This window comes from Pongo pygmaeus, chromosome 6 (genome assembly GCF_028885625.2).
Source record: "Pongo pygmaeus isolate AG05252 chromosome 6, NHGRI_mPonPyg2-v2.0_pri, whole genome shotgun sequence".
Lineage (NCBI taxonomy): Eukaryota > Metazoa > Chordata > Mammalia > Primates > Hominidae > Pongo > Pongo pygmaeus.
Window position 1 is genome coordinate 70,423,698 of NC_072379.2, and position 20,954 is coordinate 70,444,651.

Below are 20,954 nucleotides of genomic sequence, written 5' to 3' on the forward strand. Positions count from 1 at the left end.
TTGTGAAAACTCATAGAATGTATAGTACAATGCATAGGTCATAATTAAACTACGGACTTTGAATGATAATGATGTGTCAATGTAGGTTTATTGATGCTAATACACATACCACTATGTTTACAAGGTTTCAATAGTAGGAGAGGTCGTGTGTATGTGGGAGCTTGAGGGTATATGTAAATCTTTACCTTTTGCTCCATTTTGCTATGAACCTAATATTTAAAGTCTTAAAAAGTGTAGGAAAGAAAACAATGCGTGGGTAATAAAATTCCTTTGATACTTTGAATGTGAGGAAAAGTTCATATTCTGCCCTCAAACTTGATAGCTCTCCTGGGAGTAGAATTCTGTGTTTAAAATCATTACCCCAAGAATTGTGAATAATTTGCTTCTTTGTTCTAAGTTGTGTTGTTTCTATGAAGTCCCAACTCATTTGGATTACAGCTTGTTTGTAAGATAATTTTTGTTAAGTGAGCTTGGCATACTTTCACCTGTTAACTTCCATACTCTATAATTTCTCTTAATCTGGAAATTCAATGTTGTTCATCTTTGGAATATCTTGAATTAGCTGTTTTCGTCTTTTTCTGTTTTTCCTAAAATTTCAATATTTTTATTTGGATATTTGACTTTGCCGATGAGTCACACAACTCTTTCCTTTTCTGCCTTTTTAAATATTACCCCGTCACTTGATTTCAAATTCTTTATCTTCCTAGATCTATTAATAGTTCTTAAAAAATTGCAGTTTCGATTTTCTCGGGTGCTTTATTTTTGCCATTTTGATCTTTCACATTACAATCTTTCCTTGGGTGACAGTTAAATATGGATTTTCTGCTCATGTTTAGCTGGGGACTGGTTAGACTTGGTGAGTTTTCTACTTGGGGCGTGTTGACTGTGCGTTTCTCTATGACATAACTGGGCTGGACCTTGCTTTTTGGGGGATCTCTGATAAGTGTCCTTAGGGCTTTTGCCTTGGCAGAAGGCTGTTAGACACTATTTTCGGGGGGCCAAGTCTGGGGAGGCAGATGGTTTTCAGTGTCTGTCTGTTTGAGTGTGTGTTTCTCATGTGATCAATGATATCATTATAACTATAATCCCCCAATGGTGAATCACAAATGTCAAAACATTTTGTGCAATGCTCTCTCTCGTTCATTAACTTTCTTGTCTAAAATCATCTTGCTACTTGCTTTGTATTTGTTCCACCTGTTCTTGGTTCTTTTTCTCAGTTTTCTATTGGCCTTTGGATTAATTTACTATGTTTTATGATTTCATTTTATCACCACTATTGATTTTTTAAACTTAATTTTATTTAGCAATTGACTTGAATTTAGAATATACATCTAATGAGAATCTCCTTCAAATAATATTAGTTATGGGCACGCAACAGGAGATCACAAGAGAGGAGCCTGCACATGTTTATGAACTCCTTTTGTGACTGTGGGTCCCAGAGGTTTTATATTCTTTCAGTAGCTTGCATGTAAGGATAATAAAATAGCTTTGGCAAGGGGTGCTTGATGCCATATTCATATTTGTTGCCTTCCTGCAATCCTTACATGGATGTGCTTTCTAAAATAAGTCTCGGCTGGGCATGGTGGCTCCAGTCTGGGAGACAGAGCAAGACTCTGTCTCAAAAAAAAAAAAAAAAAAAAAAAGAAGAAGAAGAAAAAATTAGTCTACCAAATGTCTCAAACCTCCGTAACTTTGCATGGCACCTTTTGATTTAAACATAATCCTCCTTGTTCAATTTTATTCTGCTGTTGGAGATCAAGCCATTTCCTCTGATAGGCCTTCCTGATGCCGTCAAATAGAATTAAGTATTTTATCCACTGAGCTACCTCTAGACATTCTTCTAGTGCTGCATCTATCAGGTTCTGTTACAAACTGCTTGTTAGATGCCAGCCTCCCCTTCTAGACCTGAGTTCCTTGAGGGCATAATACATGTGTCATTTACCTTTATATATCTGGTACTTAAAATAGAACTTGGAGACAGGATAGATACCCTGAATATTGTTCAGCTGAATTGTATCATTACTTGGTTATTTTAGTGGCACTGCTTAAAATGCTAAAAAATGTTTTCTTTATTTTTACTGAATTTATGAGATATGTTTACACTTTTTCTCACAATGAAAGACTAAATGTTCCCTGTTTATAAACAAAATGTAAATAATTAAAAGATATATTGATATTTTAATTATTAAAACAAGAGAACTATGACCTGCAAATGTCCTGATATAAATACATGATATGAGATTGAGATTTTGTAGATATATATTTATCAACAGTTATGATATGATAATCCTCAGCCATACCTTCAGGCATTTTATAAACATGTTTGGAAAAGTAACTTATAAGGAAAGGAAACAAAGTATTACATTTATTTTACACCTAGAACTACTGAGGAATCTCAAAACTCATATGATTGCACTATTCCTACTCACTATTTGTTTTGCTTCACATGATGATTGCAGTATTCCTATTCACTGTTTTGCTTTTAGCTAATGGGGATGTTATAACTTAGTCAGTAGCTGATTAAATAGTTTGAGCCCTCTAGGCTCTTCCTTTGTTTGCAATTGATTATGAAATAAAAGGCTTGGTTTTACTTAAAATCGCATTTTAGCTTAATTTTGTCGTTGTTGTTGTTGTTTCCACACCAGTGTAGTGACTATGACTTGGAATTTGGAACTGAGTGTTTGCAATTGGCCCTAAAATACTGTTGCACTAAAGCCAAACTTGTAGAAGGATCACCTGACCTCTGGAAGGTAAGAGGGATGATACCTTGCTTGGGTTCTTTTCTGTGCTTTCGTGTGTTTGCGTGGGTGTACATTTAAAACCAGTAGTGCATTGAGTGAGAGTTAAGGGAGTCTCACGGGTTTACTGAACCATCAATGTATAGTATCCCTTCTATTGCTTGGCTTCAAGAAAATTCACTTTGAGATAATTTACTCAGACACATCTCATTTTAACCTGTGAGATTGGTTTATTCACTTTTTTTTTTCTTCCTCTCTGTGGATAGCTTTATTAGTCTGTTCCTCACACTAATATAAAGAAATACCTGAGACTGGGTAATTTATAAAGGAAAGAGGTTTAATTGGCTCATGGTTCTGCAGGCTGCATAGGAAGCATAGTGGCTTCTGCTTCTGGGGAGGCCTCAGGAGGCTTCCAATTATGGCAGAAAGCAAAGGAGGAGTGAGACACTTCGAGACCTCACTCACTTGGAGAACAGCTCCAAGGCAGAAATCTGCCCCCATGATCCAGTCACCTCCCACCAGGTCTCACCTCCATGGTTAGAAATTACAATTCCCCATGAGATTTGGGCAGGACACAGATCCAAACCATATCAATAGCCTTTTTTTTTTTTTTTTTTTCTTCACTCAGTTGGATTAAAGCTACAACTTTGCCTGCAGTATCAACATTTCCTTTCAGGCCCTGGGTGGTTGCTCCAACTTAACTGGGTTAAAAGGATATCTGCAACAGTTCCAACCCAGTGGGGGTGGTGGCTGGATCCACTTTCTGTCCCACTGTGAGGAATTAGACTGTTTCCTGTGGCAGGGCCCAGCTCTTTTAATGGCTAACTTGCTTCCTTTTTTTTTTTTTTTTGACAGAGTTTCACTCTTCTGGCCCAGGCTGGAGGGCAATGGTGTGGTCTCATTGTAACCTCCACCTCCCAATTTCAAGCAATTCTCCTGTCTCAGCCTCCCAAGTAGCCGGGATCACAGGTGCCTACCACCACCCGGCTAATTTTTGTATTTTTAGTAGAGACAGGGTTTCACCACGTTGGCCAGCCTAGTCTTGAACTCCTGACCTCAGGCTATCTGCCCGCCTCTTAAATACTTAAAATGTTGAATTCTAAGACTCCAAAATATTGACATGTTTGAATTATTGCCTGGTAGAGAAAATTTATGCAGTAAAGAAATTTTATGCAGTATTACTCTTCATTTAAGGACAACCTAAAATGTCTGCCTGCTGGGTTAACTATCATCAACCCAGCAGGCAAACGTTTTATTCATCCTTTTCTATATATGGCTCAGTGATATTTATGAGGATTTTTGGCAATTACCAATTAGATGTTTCATTAAAGATCCTGACCCACATTTCTTTAGAACTCCTTTGGCTATCTGGCAGACCTAATTTGAAGACCAAGAAAGAAGGCGGAAACTCTAAGGTGTTTTATTGCTACTGACATGTCAATAATCCCTGGTCTCACTTTTGACATCTTTGGGGCTGTGATTATTTACCTCTTGTGCATGTTCTGAGCCTTCATCAAGTTTGTAAAGCACTCTTGAGATCTGTAGATGAAAAGGAAGCAGGACATTACTCTCTGAATGTTACATTCCATCTTCAGTGTTTTCTTTTTGGTGAGGTGTTCATATTTCTCTGTTCTCTCCAGCAAGAGTGTTAGTCCTCAGGTACATCTTGATGCTCTGCTCCCCTTTTATGTGCAACAAATATCAGTGCACGCTAACCTGATTGGCCTTTCCACACAGTGCTTCTCTTGGTTCCACTGGTGAGTCCCTTTTTAGGGACATTGTTGTGGGTTCAACTGTCCCCTAAAAAGGTATGTTCAAGTCCTAATCCATGGCACCTGTGAATGTGACCTTATTTGGAAATAGTGTCTTTGCAGATATAATCAAGTTAAGATGAGGTCCTGCTGGAGTAGGGTAGGCCCTAAAGCTAATATGACTAATATCTGTACAAGAATAGAAGAGACACAGATACAAGGAGAAGGCCATGTGATGATGGAGGTGGATATTGGAGTGACACATCTGCAAGCCAAGGAATGGCAGGGGTTGCCAGCCATCACCAGAAGCTAGGAAGAGGCTGGAAAGAATTCTTCCCAAAAGCTTTCAGAGGTTCCTACTTGTATCTTGATTTCGGTTGTCTAGTCTCCAGACTGTGAGAGAATATAAATTTTTTTTTTTTTTTTTTTTTTTTTTTTTTTTTTTTTGACGGAGTCTTGCTCTGTCATCAGGTTGGAGTGCAGTGGCGCAATCTTGGCTCACTGCAACCTCCGACTCCCTGGTTCAAGCGATTCTCTCGCCTCAGTCTCCTGAGTAGCTGGGACTACAGGTGCTTGCCACCACAGGCGCTTGCCACCACACCCAGCTAAGTTTTGTATTTTTAGTAGAGATGGGGTTTCACCATGTTGACCAGGATGGTCTTGATCTCCTGACTTTGTGATCTGCCCGTCTTGGCCTCCCAAAGTGCTGGCATTACAGGCGTGAGCCACCGCCACCGCGCCCAGCCAAATTTCTGTTGTTTGAAGCCTGCCAGTTTGTAGTAATTCATTGTAGCAGTCCTGGGAAACACATGCTGAAAGGGCGATCCCCCCCTAGAAATCAGCATCATAACATCACTTTCCACATGGAATGGAAGTAGAGAGCTCTACTCTTATGAATGAGATTTGAATAATGCCATGCTTCAAAGGGAGCTTGGACCCTAAAAGGCTTGTCATGCTCTGGATTGGGGAAAATGTCTTACAGATAGACTTTATAAGCATTTTTTGTTTGTTTGTTTTTTGGTATCACATTTTTTTCCCTGTTAACTGAGGTGATACTAGAATGCAAATATTGCTGTTGTTTTCAGGGTCCCTATTTTCTCTTTCTGCCTCTTGTCTCATCTTTGACTTCTTTTTTTGGTATTTTCATAGCTAATTATTTAACCCCTTTTGATAACATTGTAAGATTTGTCATTAGGCTTTTACTTTAATTTTGTGATCTTATTTTGTATGGCGAGTATTTGTTTTACACAACAATGGAGTTTATACTTTGAAATTAGTGTCCTAATTCTACACTAACTCCAAAGATGCTGCCTTTTAAAAAAAATTGTATCTGAAAAGTTCTAGTACAATTATGCTAAACTGGTACTGGACTCAGATGGCATGGCCATGTACTTGAAACATGATTCAAAAATCTGACAGTAAAAGACATATTTGGACATAATTGAGGCATTTTCTTACCATGGAACAGTGTAAGGCAAAGGAGGATCCTGAAACATGGAGCAATACACCTTTCCTTTCCCCTGAAAAGTCAGGGAGTTCATTTCACATTGGTTTAAAGACTGACTTGAAATTTCTGAGGACTGCACGTAGTACTAGAATTTCACTAGTAGAATTTCAGTTGCCACCAGAAATCCTAGGAGGATTATTTTGTATTTTATTTTATTTATTTAATTTTTTTGAGATGGAGTCTTGCTCTGTCACCCAGGCTGGAGTGCAGTGGCAAGATCTCGGTTCACTGCAACCTCTGCCTCCTGGGTTCAAGTGATTCTCCTGCCTTAGCCTCCCAAATAGCTAGGACTATAGGTGCATGCCACCATGCACGGCTGATTTTTATATTTTTAGTAGAGACGGGGTCTCACTACGTTGGCCAGGCTGGTCTGTATTTTGTATTTTATAAATATGTTTTGGTAAAAGTAAAAAGTAAACATTCTGGCTTGATGTCACCTTCCTGTGCTAGCTCTTCTGGGGTCTGGAGATAATATCAGCATTTTTTTCTTTCAAATAACCATGCAGGATAGAAAATGGCCACAGTACCCCACTCCCCCTCAGGGTGATGAGCACTGAGGAGTACAGAACTGGTTCTGGGAGTAGGGATCAGCTGTCATGCTTTCCTGGAGTAGTCTTGCTTTGACAGGCCCAAGTAAACACTCTTATTTTGATGAGATTTCATCTAGTCTGCATAACAACTTGAGTCCCTTTAATTTAGAGTTGTACCATATTTTTGACCCCATTTACTTTTAATTAACTTGGTCTCTTACTACACTGTACAGACTTAATTGAACAGACGTCTTGTTTCTAAATGTCAAAACCATCTTCAAGCCATACAAGATTGATAACCAGTTACTGAAGAAATTTAACCACTGTGTTCCATTGTCTGAATGTGCTTTTTTAGGAGTTTCTGAAGTTTTTGTATAATCACAATATTATTGGAGTGAATGACTTTTGAGGATTCCTTTTGTTGGGGAATACATTTTTTTAAGGTCCAAGTATTTCAGCATCTGTTTAAAAACAAAAGAAACAAAATAGTCTCTATTTGGTTTTTGTAATTTCAAAAACACAATATGGTGACATTGTTTCTCTTCAGATATTTTTATATAGTTATCCAGCATTTTATATAGGTATCCAGAAAAGAATATTTTCTATATGTATATTATTGGTAAGGAAATAAGTTCTGAAAAATCTATACCTAATAAACATTCTATTATCTTTGAAGTGTAAGTTTTGCCTATTTATTGTTAAGGGAAAGGTGGGAGAACATTATGTGTCACCTTAAGTTATTGGAGATAGTGGCCAACTGGCTGTGTTCTGAAAGTTTTTTTTTTTTTTTTTTTTTTTACTATTTTATGTCTCAACACAGAAAGAAGAACAACATGTAGACATGATAGGAATGAGAAATTCCCACCGTATTATTACCTTACCATGCCTATGAAATTGGAATTTTTATCCTCCAGATTAGCTAACTACTAGATTTGTATAGAAACTTTGTTTAGTGAAGTGGGCTACTGCACTTCCATCCAAAATAGATTCCTCTGCTATTCCTTTATCCTGGCAGGTAAATCTTGGACCGAAACTGTACCTTACTATCCAGAAATAAAGTGGCAGCTAACTTGGTAACACAGATAAAAAGTTGTTCAAGCAATTCAACCAATCTATTAAAATGTGAAATGCTATAGTATTTCTAAAACAAGCACATGTCAACCGAAACTAGTGACTTTTAAAGTACTTTTAGCCTTATTTTTTTCCTACATAGCTAACATACTTCAAAAGCAGTATGACTGGAAAATGTTGTAATTCTCAATTGATGGGTTATTCATTTTTTCCATCTAACTTTTACAGCAATATGGGTTGTCCTTATTTTAATTAAAAAAAACCAACACCCTGACAATGAGTATTGAAGTTCCTTTTGTTTTGTTAGCATGATCAGTAGTCTTCCTTTGACCTTGCACAATACTCTATAATGAAAAATTACTTTAAAAAATCAGTCCTGTAGTGACGAGAAAGAACTTCAATCCTCTAATTTGCTGGTTTTCAGACTGTGCTCACTAGAGCCTCAGGGGCCACCTGAAGAAGAGGAAAGGTTCTGTGCAGGTGAAATTCCAACCCAACACCTGGCACTCACCTAGTTCAGCTCAATTTTTCTCTCTTTTGTTTGATTGTGCTTCTGTGTGCTATTTCAGCTGAGTTTAGGCATGGTGAGGTAATAATATGGTAGGAATTTCTCAAAATGGGTTTTTAGAACACTTGCATCATAAATATCTAGGTACTTGAATGTAGCTTTTAAGACCTTATAAAGGCTTATTAATACTGTGTCATTATTTACTATGTATTTCGGCTCTGTGATATAGAATTAGTTCTGCAACACAATGCACTTACGTTTTCTGTACCTGAACTCACTGGATGGGGGTCTGTGAAATATCTGCCATAGGACAGACACACGCCATGTTGGCAGGTTACATTACAAGGAACAGATTACAATTATGAGGAGGTTGCATATTTATTATTATTTTTTTTTTTTGAGACGGAGTCTCGCTCTGTAGCCCAGGCTGGAGTGCAGTGGCGTGATCTGGGCTCACTGCAAGCTCCGCCTCCTGGGTTCACGCCATTCTCCTGCCTCAGCCTCCTGAGTAGCTGGGACTACAGGCGCCCGCCACCGCGCCCGGCTAATTTTTTGTATTTTTAGTAGAGACGGGGTTTCACCGTGTTAGCCAAGATGGTCTCGATCTCCTGACCTCGTGATCCGCCCGCCTCGGCCTCCCAAGAGGTTGCAAATTTTTAAGGAAAGATCATCATTGTTCTTAGACACATAGTGGTACCCTATAGGCTCTTTCTATTTTAGCCACATTTTTAATAAAAATCTTACAAGGTGAATCTTATCTAGGTTCATACAGATATATGTAATTCAGAAGGAAGTCCCTCTTAACATAAATTGACCTTTCAGAATTATTTCAGCTAAGAATGTAGCTCGGTGACTTTTTTATTATACAGAGACTTCCACTCTACCTTTTTTTCTCTAGTATAAAACCTCATTTTTATGCAGTCATGTTAACACTGTTGTTTAAATGCTACCACATTTTCTTTAAGTATAATACTTGAGTTACATTAAGATTTCAGTAACCACTACCACATAATATCTTAATTTATTCAAAGATTTAAAAACAAATCAGCCATTTGTAGAAATAGAATATATTTTATGTGAATTTGCTGATGCTTTTCTAATTGAGAAAATGTCAGTATTACATGTTTATAGCTTCTGAAAAATCAAGAATTTCCTTGGGGGCATTATTTTATTGCTTGCACATTCCTTCCTGCTCTGTTAAGTCTAATGAAGTTTATCTGTCCTTTAGGTGACCTACAAACGAGATCTCTATGCGGCTGAATCGATTATTAAGGGTATGTTTGGCCTTATGACTGTCAGTTCCTGTGTTTCAAAAATGTAAGCCAGTTCAGAATTTCTCATGACAGTTTAAATCCCAGCAATCTCAAAAGCAGAAAAGCCTGTAGGCCAAGGTCTCTGATTTGTTTTTTGAAAATAATTACATTTTATGTTGTTTCATGCTAGAGAAATAGCAGTTATTATGATACCACATTGATTTTAATTTTTATAAAGGAAATACTTTATTAACTTGAGGGAAGTATGGGACATTGATACTATTAGAAGGAAAATAGCAAAACCTGATTTTAATAATTTTGTAAAGGTCTCACCTCATTTTTACTATTAAGAGGACTCCCCTCTCCCCTTAACAGTGTCGTATCAGTACATTAGATAGCATCTTCCATGTGAGAAACATTGTTTTTCCTAACTGGAGAAATTAGGCTGGACAGGGTGATTTTTAAAATTTCTTTTGGGTTCTGACAATGACTGCAATTTTGTAATTGTAGATATCATATGTGTGATAACTCTTTTTTAGTTCTTTTTCATCTCTGACTCAAAGATCCCAGCTAAATGGAGGTGGTTTATTTAATAAGTAACAAGTATTTGTTATTTTGCTTAATTAACACTGTGCAAGGAAGGTAATTAAGATGCATTAGGGACAGTCTTTCTGTATTTTTGTAGCCTGTTATTTAAGTCAGCTTTCTCGGTCTTGGCACTATATTGGCATTTTAGTCTGGAAAATTCTAAGCTGTGTGGACTGTTTTGTGCATTACAAGTTGTTTAGCAGCATGCCTGGCCTCTGCTCACAAGCTGCTGGAAGTACCCATCCCTCACTCCCCTTCCCCTGGTTTTGACAGTCAAAGATGTTTCCTGATATTGCCAAATGTTCCCTAGGGATAAAAACATCTCCACTAATAGAGAACCACTATTTTAAAATATGGACTCCTAGCAAAATCGGAGATGTTCACCCCAATCCTGAAACACATGTGATGCTTTACGGTGTGTTAGTAACTGATTTCTTTGAAGATAGATTCTGGCTAGAACTACATGCTCAGGTTTTCATTGAGGTCAACTTCCAAATTCAAACTTTTTTCAAAGTAGAAAAATGTACTGAATCTGCATTCTGAGTGCATCAATTTATTAAACAATTTTGGGAAACCCTATTTAACCATCAACAGACTTCACATTCAGAAAATGAAAATCTTTTCGCTGATCATGACAATGTATTTATGGTTTACCCTCAAGTTCTTTGTCCTTCAAGGATATGTTGTTTTAAACTATTAATGTACTATAACTTATGCATCTGTTTGTGTGTATGTAAACATAATTTGTAGCTATAAATCAAAATGTTGACATATTTACATATCAACCAAGCAATGTGTAAACATTACTCTGGAAAAGTCGGCTGAACCATGATGTGGTCGGTCATGTCCTCAACACAAGGAAATATAAAACTCAGTTTGGTTTCTTCACAGAGCTTTGTATGTACTACGTAGGAAAAATAGAAATGATTTTTTTTTTGTCAACAATTGGTAGTTCGACTGAGGAATATAATTGTAATACTTGGCCTATATATTATCAGAGGCTTCTTAAAAATGTAAAAACCTATACTGCAAATGTTATTGCAGGGGCTGTGACTTTGCAAATTGTTTGCAGAAATGGCTTTTGTTTATGTAATAGGTTCTGGTCTGCTACTTTTATTTTTTAAGTATTTAAAACATGTTCTACTTTTATTCTTACGGAAGATAAATCCGACCTGCCTAGTGTAAACAGCTCATTTAGGTCAACAAACTTGTAGTTTCCTTATATTTTAGGGTTTGTGTATCTAATAACTTCCCAGGAGATTCTGATGCTTCTGGCACACTTTGAGGATCACTGCTCTGGGGCCTTTCTACTCTCAGTGAATGCTCTAGACCAGCAGCATTGTGATTACCTGAGGACTAGAATCTCAGGCCCCACCTAATTCAATCAGAATTTACATTTTAACAGGAGCTCTGGTTGGTTAGTTTGTACATTAAATTCCAGACATCTTCCTCTAGGCTGCTCCTCAGTCTTTTATAGGTTTATTTCTAAATAATATCTTTATTGCATTAAGAGCTTTAAGTCTTATGATGCTCTCCCAGCTGCAAATGCTTGTTTGCTCACCTGAGATTACCCCTTCCATTTATGACTTGTACTCAAGACTATCTCTGATAGTAGAAATGCCTCTCTGAGCATAGGAAAGAGAGAACTCTTGGATTAAAAAAAAAATTCCAAAATGTAATATAGTATATAGCCTACTATGAGAGCTCTATATTTACCTGTAGGCATTTTCCTAGTGTATTAATCAGGGTTATTTAGAGAAACAGAACCAGTAGGATATACAGAGATATAGATAGGTTGTATACACAGATTTATTATGAGGGATTGGCTCACGTGATGATGGAGGCTAAGTCCCACGATCTGCCAGCTGCAAGCTGGAGGCCCAGGAAAGCCAGTGGTAGAGTTCCAGTACAAACCCAAAGGCCTGAGAACCAGGGGAGTCAAGGGTGTAAATCCCAGTCGGAGTCCCAAGAAGACCCAGAACCTGTCTCTGCTTTAGAAGGGAGAATCCACCTTTCCTTTGCCTTTTTGTTCTGTTCAGGACCTCAGTGGATTGGATGATGCCCTCACACTTCAGTGAGGATGATCTTTCTAAGTCTTCCAACTGAAATGTTAATCTGTTCTGGAAACACCCTCATAGACACACTCAATAATAATGTTTTACCAGCTAATTGGGCATCCCTTAGCCAGATGTAATTGACACATAAAATTAACCATTTTTATGACACATAAAATTAACCATTTTTATGCCACATAAAATTAACCATGTTCAAAGTATTTTCCTAGGCACTATTACTATTACACAGCATTAATTGGGCACTTACTTTGTGCTGGGCATTATTTGAAGCATTTTATGTATTTTATCTCTATCTCTTATTTCTTCAAGAACTTGATGTTGTATTATAGTAGTGTTATTGTTTCCATATAATAGAATATTTGAGAGTTCTAAAGCAAATGCTGACTTGGGAAAGAGAATGTTAACCACAAGTCTCTGCCTTAGGTAGTTTGCTCTTTTTATATTTCTATTCCTTTTTTTTCCCTCCCTTAAATAGAGATTGTACAAATTTCCTTATCTGAAACCTTTGGGCTATAGATGTCTTAGAATTTGGAATAATTTGTACTTCTAGAAGCTACTGCAGTACATCACATGTTATAATATCTTTATTGCATTAAGAGCTTTAAGTCTTACGATGCTCTCCCAGCTGCAAATGCTTGTTTGCTCACCTGAGATTACCCCTTCCATTTATGACTTGTATTCAATACTGTCTCTGATAGTAGAAATGCCTCTCTGGGCATAGGAAAGAGAGAACTCTTGGATTAAAAAAAAATTCCAAAATATAACAGAGCATATAGCATACTATGAGAGCTGTATATTTACCTGTAGGCATTTTCCTAGTGTATTAATCAGGGTTGTTTAGAGAAACAGAACCAGTAGGATATACAGAGATATAGATAAGATGTATACGCAGGTTTATTATGAGGGATTGGCTCACGTGATGATGGAGGCTAAGTCCCACGATCTGCCAGCTGCAAGCTGGAGGCCCAGGAAAGCCAGTGGTAGAGTTCCAGTACAAACCCAAAGGTGGGATTTTGTATCCTACCACAAGGTGAAATTTAAGATGCGTAAATGTTTATGCTCAATGCAGTAATAAAGGCTATAGAGCTTCTAAGCCAGTTCAAGTTCAGGACTGATTTTGCCAGCAAATTTATATAAAAACAATTGTTTATTATGGTTTTAAGAACTTTTTGGATTTCAGAATTGCCTGCAACACTGTATGAACCTGTTTTAGATTGTGATTCAATGAAGGTGGAAAGAATGTCTAATTTTTATGTTACATCCCCTGACATTTAGTTGAATTGAATTGCATAATAGGCTAACAGATGCAGCTGCAGTTTTTCCCTAGAATCTGAGGGAATTTATGGCCCTTCTCTCCTGCCTTACCATTCTGCCTGCTCCTGACACATGCTTATAGGGAACTAGAATATCTATCACTATATCATTTTTTTTTTCCTTTTAAAACATAGAAATGGTATAGTATTTGAGCATTCTTTGTCAAGATTTAAAACCAAGACTTGGAGGACATTGGACTCATGCTAGGTGTCTTATATGTTATCTCACTTATTCTTTACAATAACGCTGTAAGATATATACATTGCTCTCATTTTGCAGTTGGGAAACCTGACCTAGGTTACTTTCCTCTGGGTCACATGGTTAGTAAGAGCAAGATCCATTATTTAAGCTCAGGTCTCCATTGTCTTTAAGTTTGACTCCACTCTAGGATATGTCCATTTTGTACCTCTGATTCACATAGCTACTCCTGCTGCCTGCTAAAGCAGATGCTGGATTCAAGAGCTCTCTCTTGGGTGAGTACATCAGTGGTTTATAAAGTTCAGCTTGCCTAGCTCTGATTCCTCCGAGTTGAAAACTATACCTTCAACTGGTGTGATGAAGAATGATCCTATAAGTAAGACAGAAAATTTTCTCTCCCAGTGTTCTCCTAAGCACATAGTACAGTCTTCTAGAAAGTGTTTGTTACTGGCATCACAGGTGTGTGAAAAGCATATAATGTTGTAATGACAGATTTCTAGACATGCTCAGAAAAAATAATAAAATTCCAAATCAAAATAATTGTTTTAAAATGATTTGGGGTGCTGTTTAATTGTTTTTTTTTCTGTTGTTGTTAATTCTGGTAGTTGATGTTCATTATCTAGACATAACAGATTTCCTTTCTAGGATGGAACTTTTTTTGTTCTGTGATGAGTGCTTCATGTTTGTTTTTTTTAAGTGTCCTTCCTGAGCTGTTTTTTCTCTCAAATAACAATTATTCCTGGTCAACAAATTGTATTCTATTAAAGTAACTATTTTGTTGTTTACTTAGTTTGTTTTCAGGTGCTAGAAAACATTTCTAGGATAAATATCATGTCTCATGTTTTGCAACAACATTTTGTACTCCAAAATTTACTTGTCACCAAAGTAGCCTATGTGTTTTGGTCCATCTTAATTTATGTTCAAGTCAACATCTTTGGTTTAGTATGGGAATTTTGATGTTGGGAGAAAAACGAATATTCTTTCATCGGTATTTGGTGTAGGTTTGCTAACCTCAAGGCATGCTTTTGACTAAAATCTCCAAATTGTGGTAGATAGCAAGTCTCCAAATCTGATTTTTATCTTATGTTTTTAGATAATTTTAAAGCTTAATTTATTTTAGCATCAATATGTTTATATGTATTTCCATTTATGGTAAACTATTTGAAAAAACATGTATAGAAAGTTGCAGTTTCATTTGTCTTTCAGAGTCTATTAAAATATAATTAATTACAAATTTGTTAAAACTATAAAAAAAGCATTCATAATAATCCCTTTTCTTGGGCAGAGGGTTGGATTTGGTTGTTGTTCTTTAATGTTTAACTCATTCAGGCTTCTACTGTGAGTGAAATTTAAAACAATTTTCTAGGGAGTAGTATGATTAATTGGTACAACAAGACACTGGACTGACTGATAAGTTTGTAAATATCCACTTAACAAAGAGGTATTGTAGTTTTGTCGCCCAAGCTGGTTGAGCCCACCCAAGTCTGCTCTGCATGCTCAGATGAACCCAAATGATTAAAGTGGTAACAGATGCCGGTGGTAACATACTTTATATAGATTTGCATAAGCCATACAAACAGTTCCAACCCACACTTGATTTAGTATGCTGACCATATCCTGGCATGAAGGTCAGTATTGTAAGAGTTTCTAAGAAAAGCCCCTACGGAATTTCTAAATAATATATTGCATTTATTTTCTACCTCCATTCTTCATCTACTTAATATATTCAGTATTGTGGCTAAAGAGTACTTTTAAAATTTTATTTTATTCTTTCTTGGTTATACTTGTACAAACCCAAGTAAGCTTGTGCTACAAAAATGCCTCATGGTGCCTGTTTTCATATATGGTGGTGTGTATTGAAAAAGAGGAAAAATAGGCAAAATTGAAAATCCATTTCTTCCCTTTTGGTTTTAACTGGCTTTAGTTAATCTTTTTTCCAGTCATTATGTAATATTTTCCATTTGTTAGGTATTTTAAGGAAATTGATTTTCTCTGAAATTCTCATTGGTTCAGAAACCTACATTTTATTCAGATAAGTGATACTGGTAGATTTCTTTCAATAAGTACTTAGCAACTGTCAAGTTATCCTCATGCCATATTTTGTTTATTTGTTTTTGAAAAACTATACCGATAGAAGAGCAGTTAAATTCTTTTATATTTGTACATTGAAAGTAGCTAAATATACTTTTAATTGGCATTGACTGCAATGAATAAAATCACATGAGAATACCTTTGGTTCAGAATTGCTGAGAACTAGGAAGACTGTGTTGGAGTGTGTTTTATGCATATGCAGAAACTAGTCCCCTGATTTCTTAGTGATCCTTTAACTTTTTTACTTAAAATTATGGCATTTCTTGCTAAATACCCAGAGATAACACCATTTATGTTATTAGTCATGTGTTTTGGACAATGCGAAGTGACAGCTAAGATTATTTATATAGTAACCCCAAGTTTTGATGTTTCTGGCTTTGAGTATGACACTTAATTTTCCAGATTTTCAGAATAACACCATAACTTCTTTATACATAATATTTTTTTGTTCTTCACTCTCTCAAAGAATACTGTGACTGTATCTTTTGTGAATCTGTAAGAACATTTGCATCAAACTTTAATTAGTAAAAGCAGGAAGGCTGCAACACAATTTAAGAGCAGTTTGTTGCCCTTGAAATCTTACTGTAAAAAAAAAAGTAAATTGTAAAGTTCAATATTTGGGTCAGGATTAGGAAAAGTAGAGTTCACTTGTTTTAGTTTTACCATTTCCTTAATTTGTTGTCAGTGAAATAGTAATTTAAGCATATACAAGTAAATCTGTCGCTTTTGAAGGTCACATTGAGGTATTAAGCAACTAGTTAAATAAGACTTGATATCAGACAAAAGCCAGCCACTGACACTTCACTCTGATGTAGGTAGTTAAAAAAAAAAACCCCCCAAAAACCCAAATGATGATATTTATGCTCAAAGCAAATAGTACATTTGGTAAATACCCTCATGAGTCACCAACCTTGGAATTTTGCTTTTCCTTCTAACTTTTCTCTCAACTAACTTAGAGAATATATACTTTGAAAAGAAAAAAAAAGTATGGTATTGATACAACTCTGATGAGTAGAGAACACCAGGCTTTTCATTTTGAGTTGAATTAGAAAAAACGACATGGACACACGTGGAGTAGTTTTAAGGAGCAGGGAGTTTAATAGGCAAGAAAGAAGGGGGAAAAAAGCTATCATTTAGTTAGAAAACGGTCATATGCTTGACTATACTGCTTACATGTAAAAACATATGCAGGAGACAAGATGTCACATGCCTGGTCCTTACTTTTAGTTCTAAGGTAGGAAACTTCATCCTATATTCAGTGACTCACTTAACAATGTGGTTAAGATCTGATAATATTAAGTGTCTTTTAAAAATCTGCCTATGTGTCATTGTCCTCCAGTTGAAACATGCTCAGTTAGCTTCTGTGTTAGCTTTTCATAAGACCACTTTGACCTTTCAGTGTGGGCGTGTATGGTTTTCTTGCATGTCTTTATTTGTTGTCTCTGTCCATTTGTATTGTAGTAATGCCTTGTTGGTTGTTCATCCTTTATTTACTGCCTGCCTTCCTTTTCCTATTCTAAAAGCTTCCTATTGCAAGGTGTTCGGACAAACCTTGAGTATCCTTTACCGATGAAACTTAGAGACATCAGGACTCAACAGGGGTGATTCTCTTTAATATCACTTTAAAATTCTTTCATGTGAGACAGAAAATAGACTCTAGGATTGGCTTTTGATTCAGAGAATGCAATAGAATAATGGAAGCCACTGCTCTCACTTTGAATGGATTACAACTTGAAACATCTTTTGGAAATGGCTACTTTTGGATTGATATATTTGTTTCTTATTTCTGGAGGCACATCTAACTTTGACTCAAGAGGTCAGTACAGTGGACCATGAGGCTCGATGGAAGAATTGCATGGTGTTGAATGTTTCCAAGAAAATTGGAGACAGATTTCTGGATATTTTGCCCACCTGCTTGAGGATCTACCTTAGTGTTTGTTTGCCTTGCTTCCATTGTTACTGAGTTTCTTGTAAAATACAAATACCATTCTTAGTAGAGGTGATTAATTGATACAGGCATATGTATATTCTTTGCTCCTTAATGTGTCATGGGTCTGTCATGTGGTAAAGCAGAAGCTGTGTGTATTAGAAACTTTACATATTACTGTTTTGTGAAATGAAATGAAAAGACCCCTGATTACATCCATTTTCTGTCTATAGAGGACAATATACTTTCTATATACCAAGAGATCCAATGTTCAAGGAAAGTAAGAGGAATTTTTAAAAGACACGTGTGTTACTGATCAGGTTTTGGCCTCTTTTATGAACTTCGAGATTTATACATTATGCATCATTTTGCTTATGAGAGATTTTAGTTAGAATAACACTGGAATTGAACATTTATGAAACCACATTATATATAACTACATTTTGTTGAATCATGTATTCAAATGAAAAGTGGCTATATTTAGTTTGCAAATAACATTAACCAGGGAGTTGAACCCTGAAGAAATTCTGTTGCAGTTACAATTGGACTGAAATTTGAGAAAATTTAAAAGGAGTCTGGCAGATGGATGGATATAGTCAAAACTCTGACATTCAGAATTTCAAGCTAGGTATTCCTTAATGCACCCTTCAGGGGAGATGGTTTGAATTCTAATTCTTCCTCCCTCTGTGCTACCATCAACTCCTTGAAAGAAGTAGAGGAAGAGGAAGATATTTTGCTTGGAAAAGCCTCCGTGTCTTCTCTTACTTCCTCCACTTGGACCTAATAGTACATAGCTATAGAATTGAAGAGTCCTGCACAAAAGGACAACTGACCTCCTGAGAAGTTCTGGATTAATATCATATGTGCTTCAATAAATACTAATTGTCTTTGGTATTTGAAGATATTGACTTCTCTAGTACATTGTGGACCAGTGAAGCAGCCAAAACTTTTAAGTTCTATATCTGTAGCCAACAGATTTAGAGTACTGTTGGAGAGTATTGTTAACTCATAATTGATTAATATAACTAGGCAAATGAGAGACAGTATGACTTTGATTTTGGTACACAATGGCTAATGTTCTGTTAGATAAGCACCTGTCAATGAGAATTATGTTGTGTGATTAGGGAGGCATGTAACAAGTACATTTCCACCGTGTTTCATCTACCATAAAGTGCATAATTGAATATTTTCTACTTCCAGATGGAAATAAGTAAATGTATGTATATCTATATTCTCAAACAGAAGTAAGGAGAAAATAATGCGTGTGCCTATTGCATTAAAGTTCAGGAAAATCTGATTTTTAAAAATTGGTATGTATTTATACATATTTATGGGTACATTGACATTTTGATACAATGTGTAATCAAATCAGGGTACTGAGGGTATCAATCATCTCAAACATTTATTTTTTTACTTTGAGGACATTTCACATCCTCTCTTTTAGCTATTGTAAAATATGCAGTATATTGTTAACTACTGATGATCACCCTATTAGGCTCTTGAACCTTAAAACTTATTTCTTCTATCCGACTGTATGTTTGTACCCACTAACTTCCATTTATTTCTTTCTTTACTACCCTTCCCAGCTTCTGGTAGTCATCATTCTCTTCTTTATCTTTAAGAAATCAATTTTCTTTCTCTTTCATTATGTGAGTGACAATATGCAATATTTGTCTTTCTCTTCCTGGCCTATATATCTTAAAATAATGACTTCCAGTTCTATCCATGTTACTGCAAATGACAGAATTTCGTTCATTTTTATGACTGAATAGTATTCCATTGTGTAGTATGCCACATTTTCTTCATTCATCTATTGATAGATGCTTAGGTTGATTTTGTATATTGGCTATTATGAAGAGTGCTGCAATAAACATTGGGGTACAGATATTCCTTTGATATACTGAGTAGCATAGTAGTTATATTTTTAGTTTTTTGAGAAATCTCCATACTGTTTTTCATAGAGGTCTTGTACTAATTTAATTTTCCACCAGCAGCATATAGGAGTTCCCTTTCTTCTGCATCCTCTTGCAGCATTTGTTATTTTTTGTCTTTTTGGTAATAGCCCTGTAACTGGGGTGAGTTGATAATTCATGTGGTTTCCTGAGGATTAGTGATGTTGAACATTTTTTTTTATATACCTGTTGGCCATTCGTGTGTCATCTTTTAAGAAATGCCTATTCGTGTCCTTTGCCTACTTTATTAATGGGATTACTTGTTTTTTTGCTGTTGAGTTCCTTGTATATGCTAAATATTAGTACCTTGTTGGATGAAAGTTTGCAAATATCTTCTTCTATTCAACAGATTGTCTCCTTACTCTGTTGATTTTCTTTGCTGTGCAGAAGCTTTTTCCTTTAGTAAGTACTATTTCTCTATTTTTGTTCTTGTTTGTGCTTTTGGAGTCTTAGCCATAAAATGTTTTTTGACACCAATGTCCTGAAGCATTTCCTCTGCTTTCTTCCAGTTATTTTCATAGTTTTGCATCTTACATTTATGTCTTTAACCTATTTTGAGTTTGTTTTTGTATATGATGAGAGATAGGAGTTTAGTTTCTTTCTTCTGCATGTGGATGTCCTGTTTTCCCATTTGTCAAAGGTATGTCCTTTTCCCCATGTATATTCCTGGCACCTTTGTTGAAAATCAGTGGACTGTAAATATGTGGATTTATTTCTTGGTTCTCTATTTCATTGTATTGTCCTCTGTGTCTGTTTTTAAACTAATGCTGTACAGTTTTGGTTACTATAGCTTTGGTGTATTTTGAAGTCAGGTAGTATGATGCATCTAGCTTTGTTCTTTTTTTTCAGGATTGCTTTGGCTATTTGGGATCTATTGTGGTTCCATACACATTTCAGGATTGGTTTTTTTTTTCTATTTCTGTGAAGAATATCATTGGTATTTTGATAGGGATTGCATTGAATCTGTAGATTGCTTTGGATATAGTGTGGTCATTTTAACAATATTCTTTTGATTCATGAGCATGGATGTCTTCCCATTTTTTAATGTCCTCTTCAATTTCTTTCATTAGTGTTTTGTAGTTTTTGTTGTAGAGGCCTTTGCCTCCTGGGTATTTTATTTTGCTTTTTGTAGCTATTGTAAAAGGGATTGCTTTCCTGATTTCTTTTTCAGCTAGTTATTTGTATATGAAAATATGACTGATTTTTGTATGTTGAATTTTGTTTCCTGCAACCTTACTAAATATCAGTTCTAAGAGTTTTTTTGTTGGAGTCATTATGTTTTTCTGAATATAAGATTATGTCATCTATGATAGATCAGCAATTTAATTTCTTTGCCAATTTGGATATCTTTTATTTCTTTCTCTTGCCTGATTGTTCTGGCTAGGACTTCCAGTACTGTGGTGGATAGGAGTAGAGAAAGTGGGCATCCTCTTCTTGTCCTCTTAGAGGAA

The 20,954-nt window shown here is 36.0% G+C and overlaps 1 protein-coding gene across 14 annotated transcripts in view; it reads left to right on the forward strand.

Moving 5' to 3' along the window:
* CRPPA (CDP-L-ribitol pyrophosphorylase A) overlaps positions 1–20,954 on the forward strand; it is a 328,167-nt gene that overhangs the window by 102,214 nt on the left and 204,999 nt on the right. For 12 of the 14 annotated variants that reach the window (XM_063667502.1, XM_054494935.2, XM_063667508.1 and 9 more), the window contains 2 exons: positions 2,646–2,750; positions 9,334–9,379. In XM_063667502.1, the coding sequence (XP_063523572.1) occupies positions 2,646–2,750; positions 9,334–9,379 (151 nt within the window). The remainder of the gene's footprint in view (positions 1–2,645; positions 2,751–9,333; positions 9,380–20,954) is intronic. The other 2 variants (XM_063667505.1, XM_054494932.2) reach the window with 1 other exon arrangement.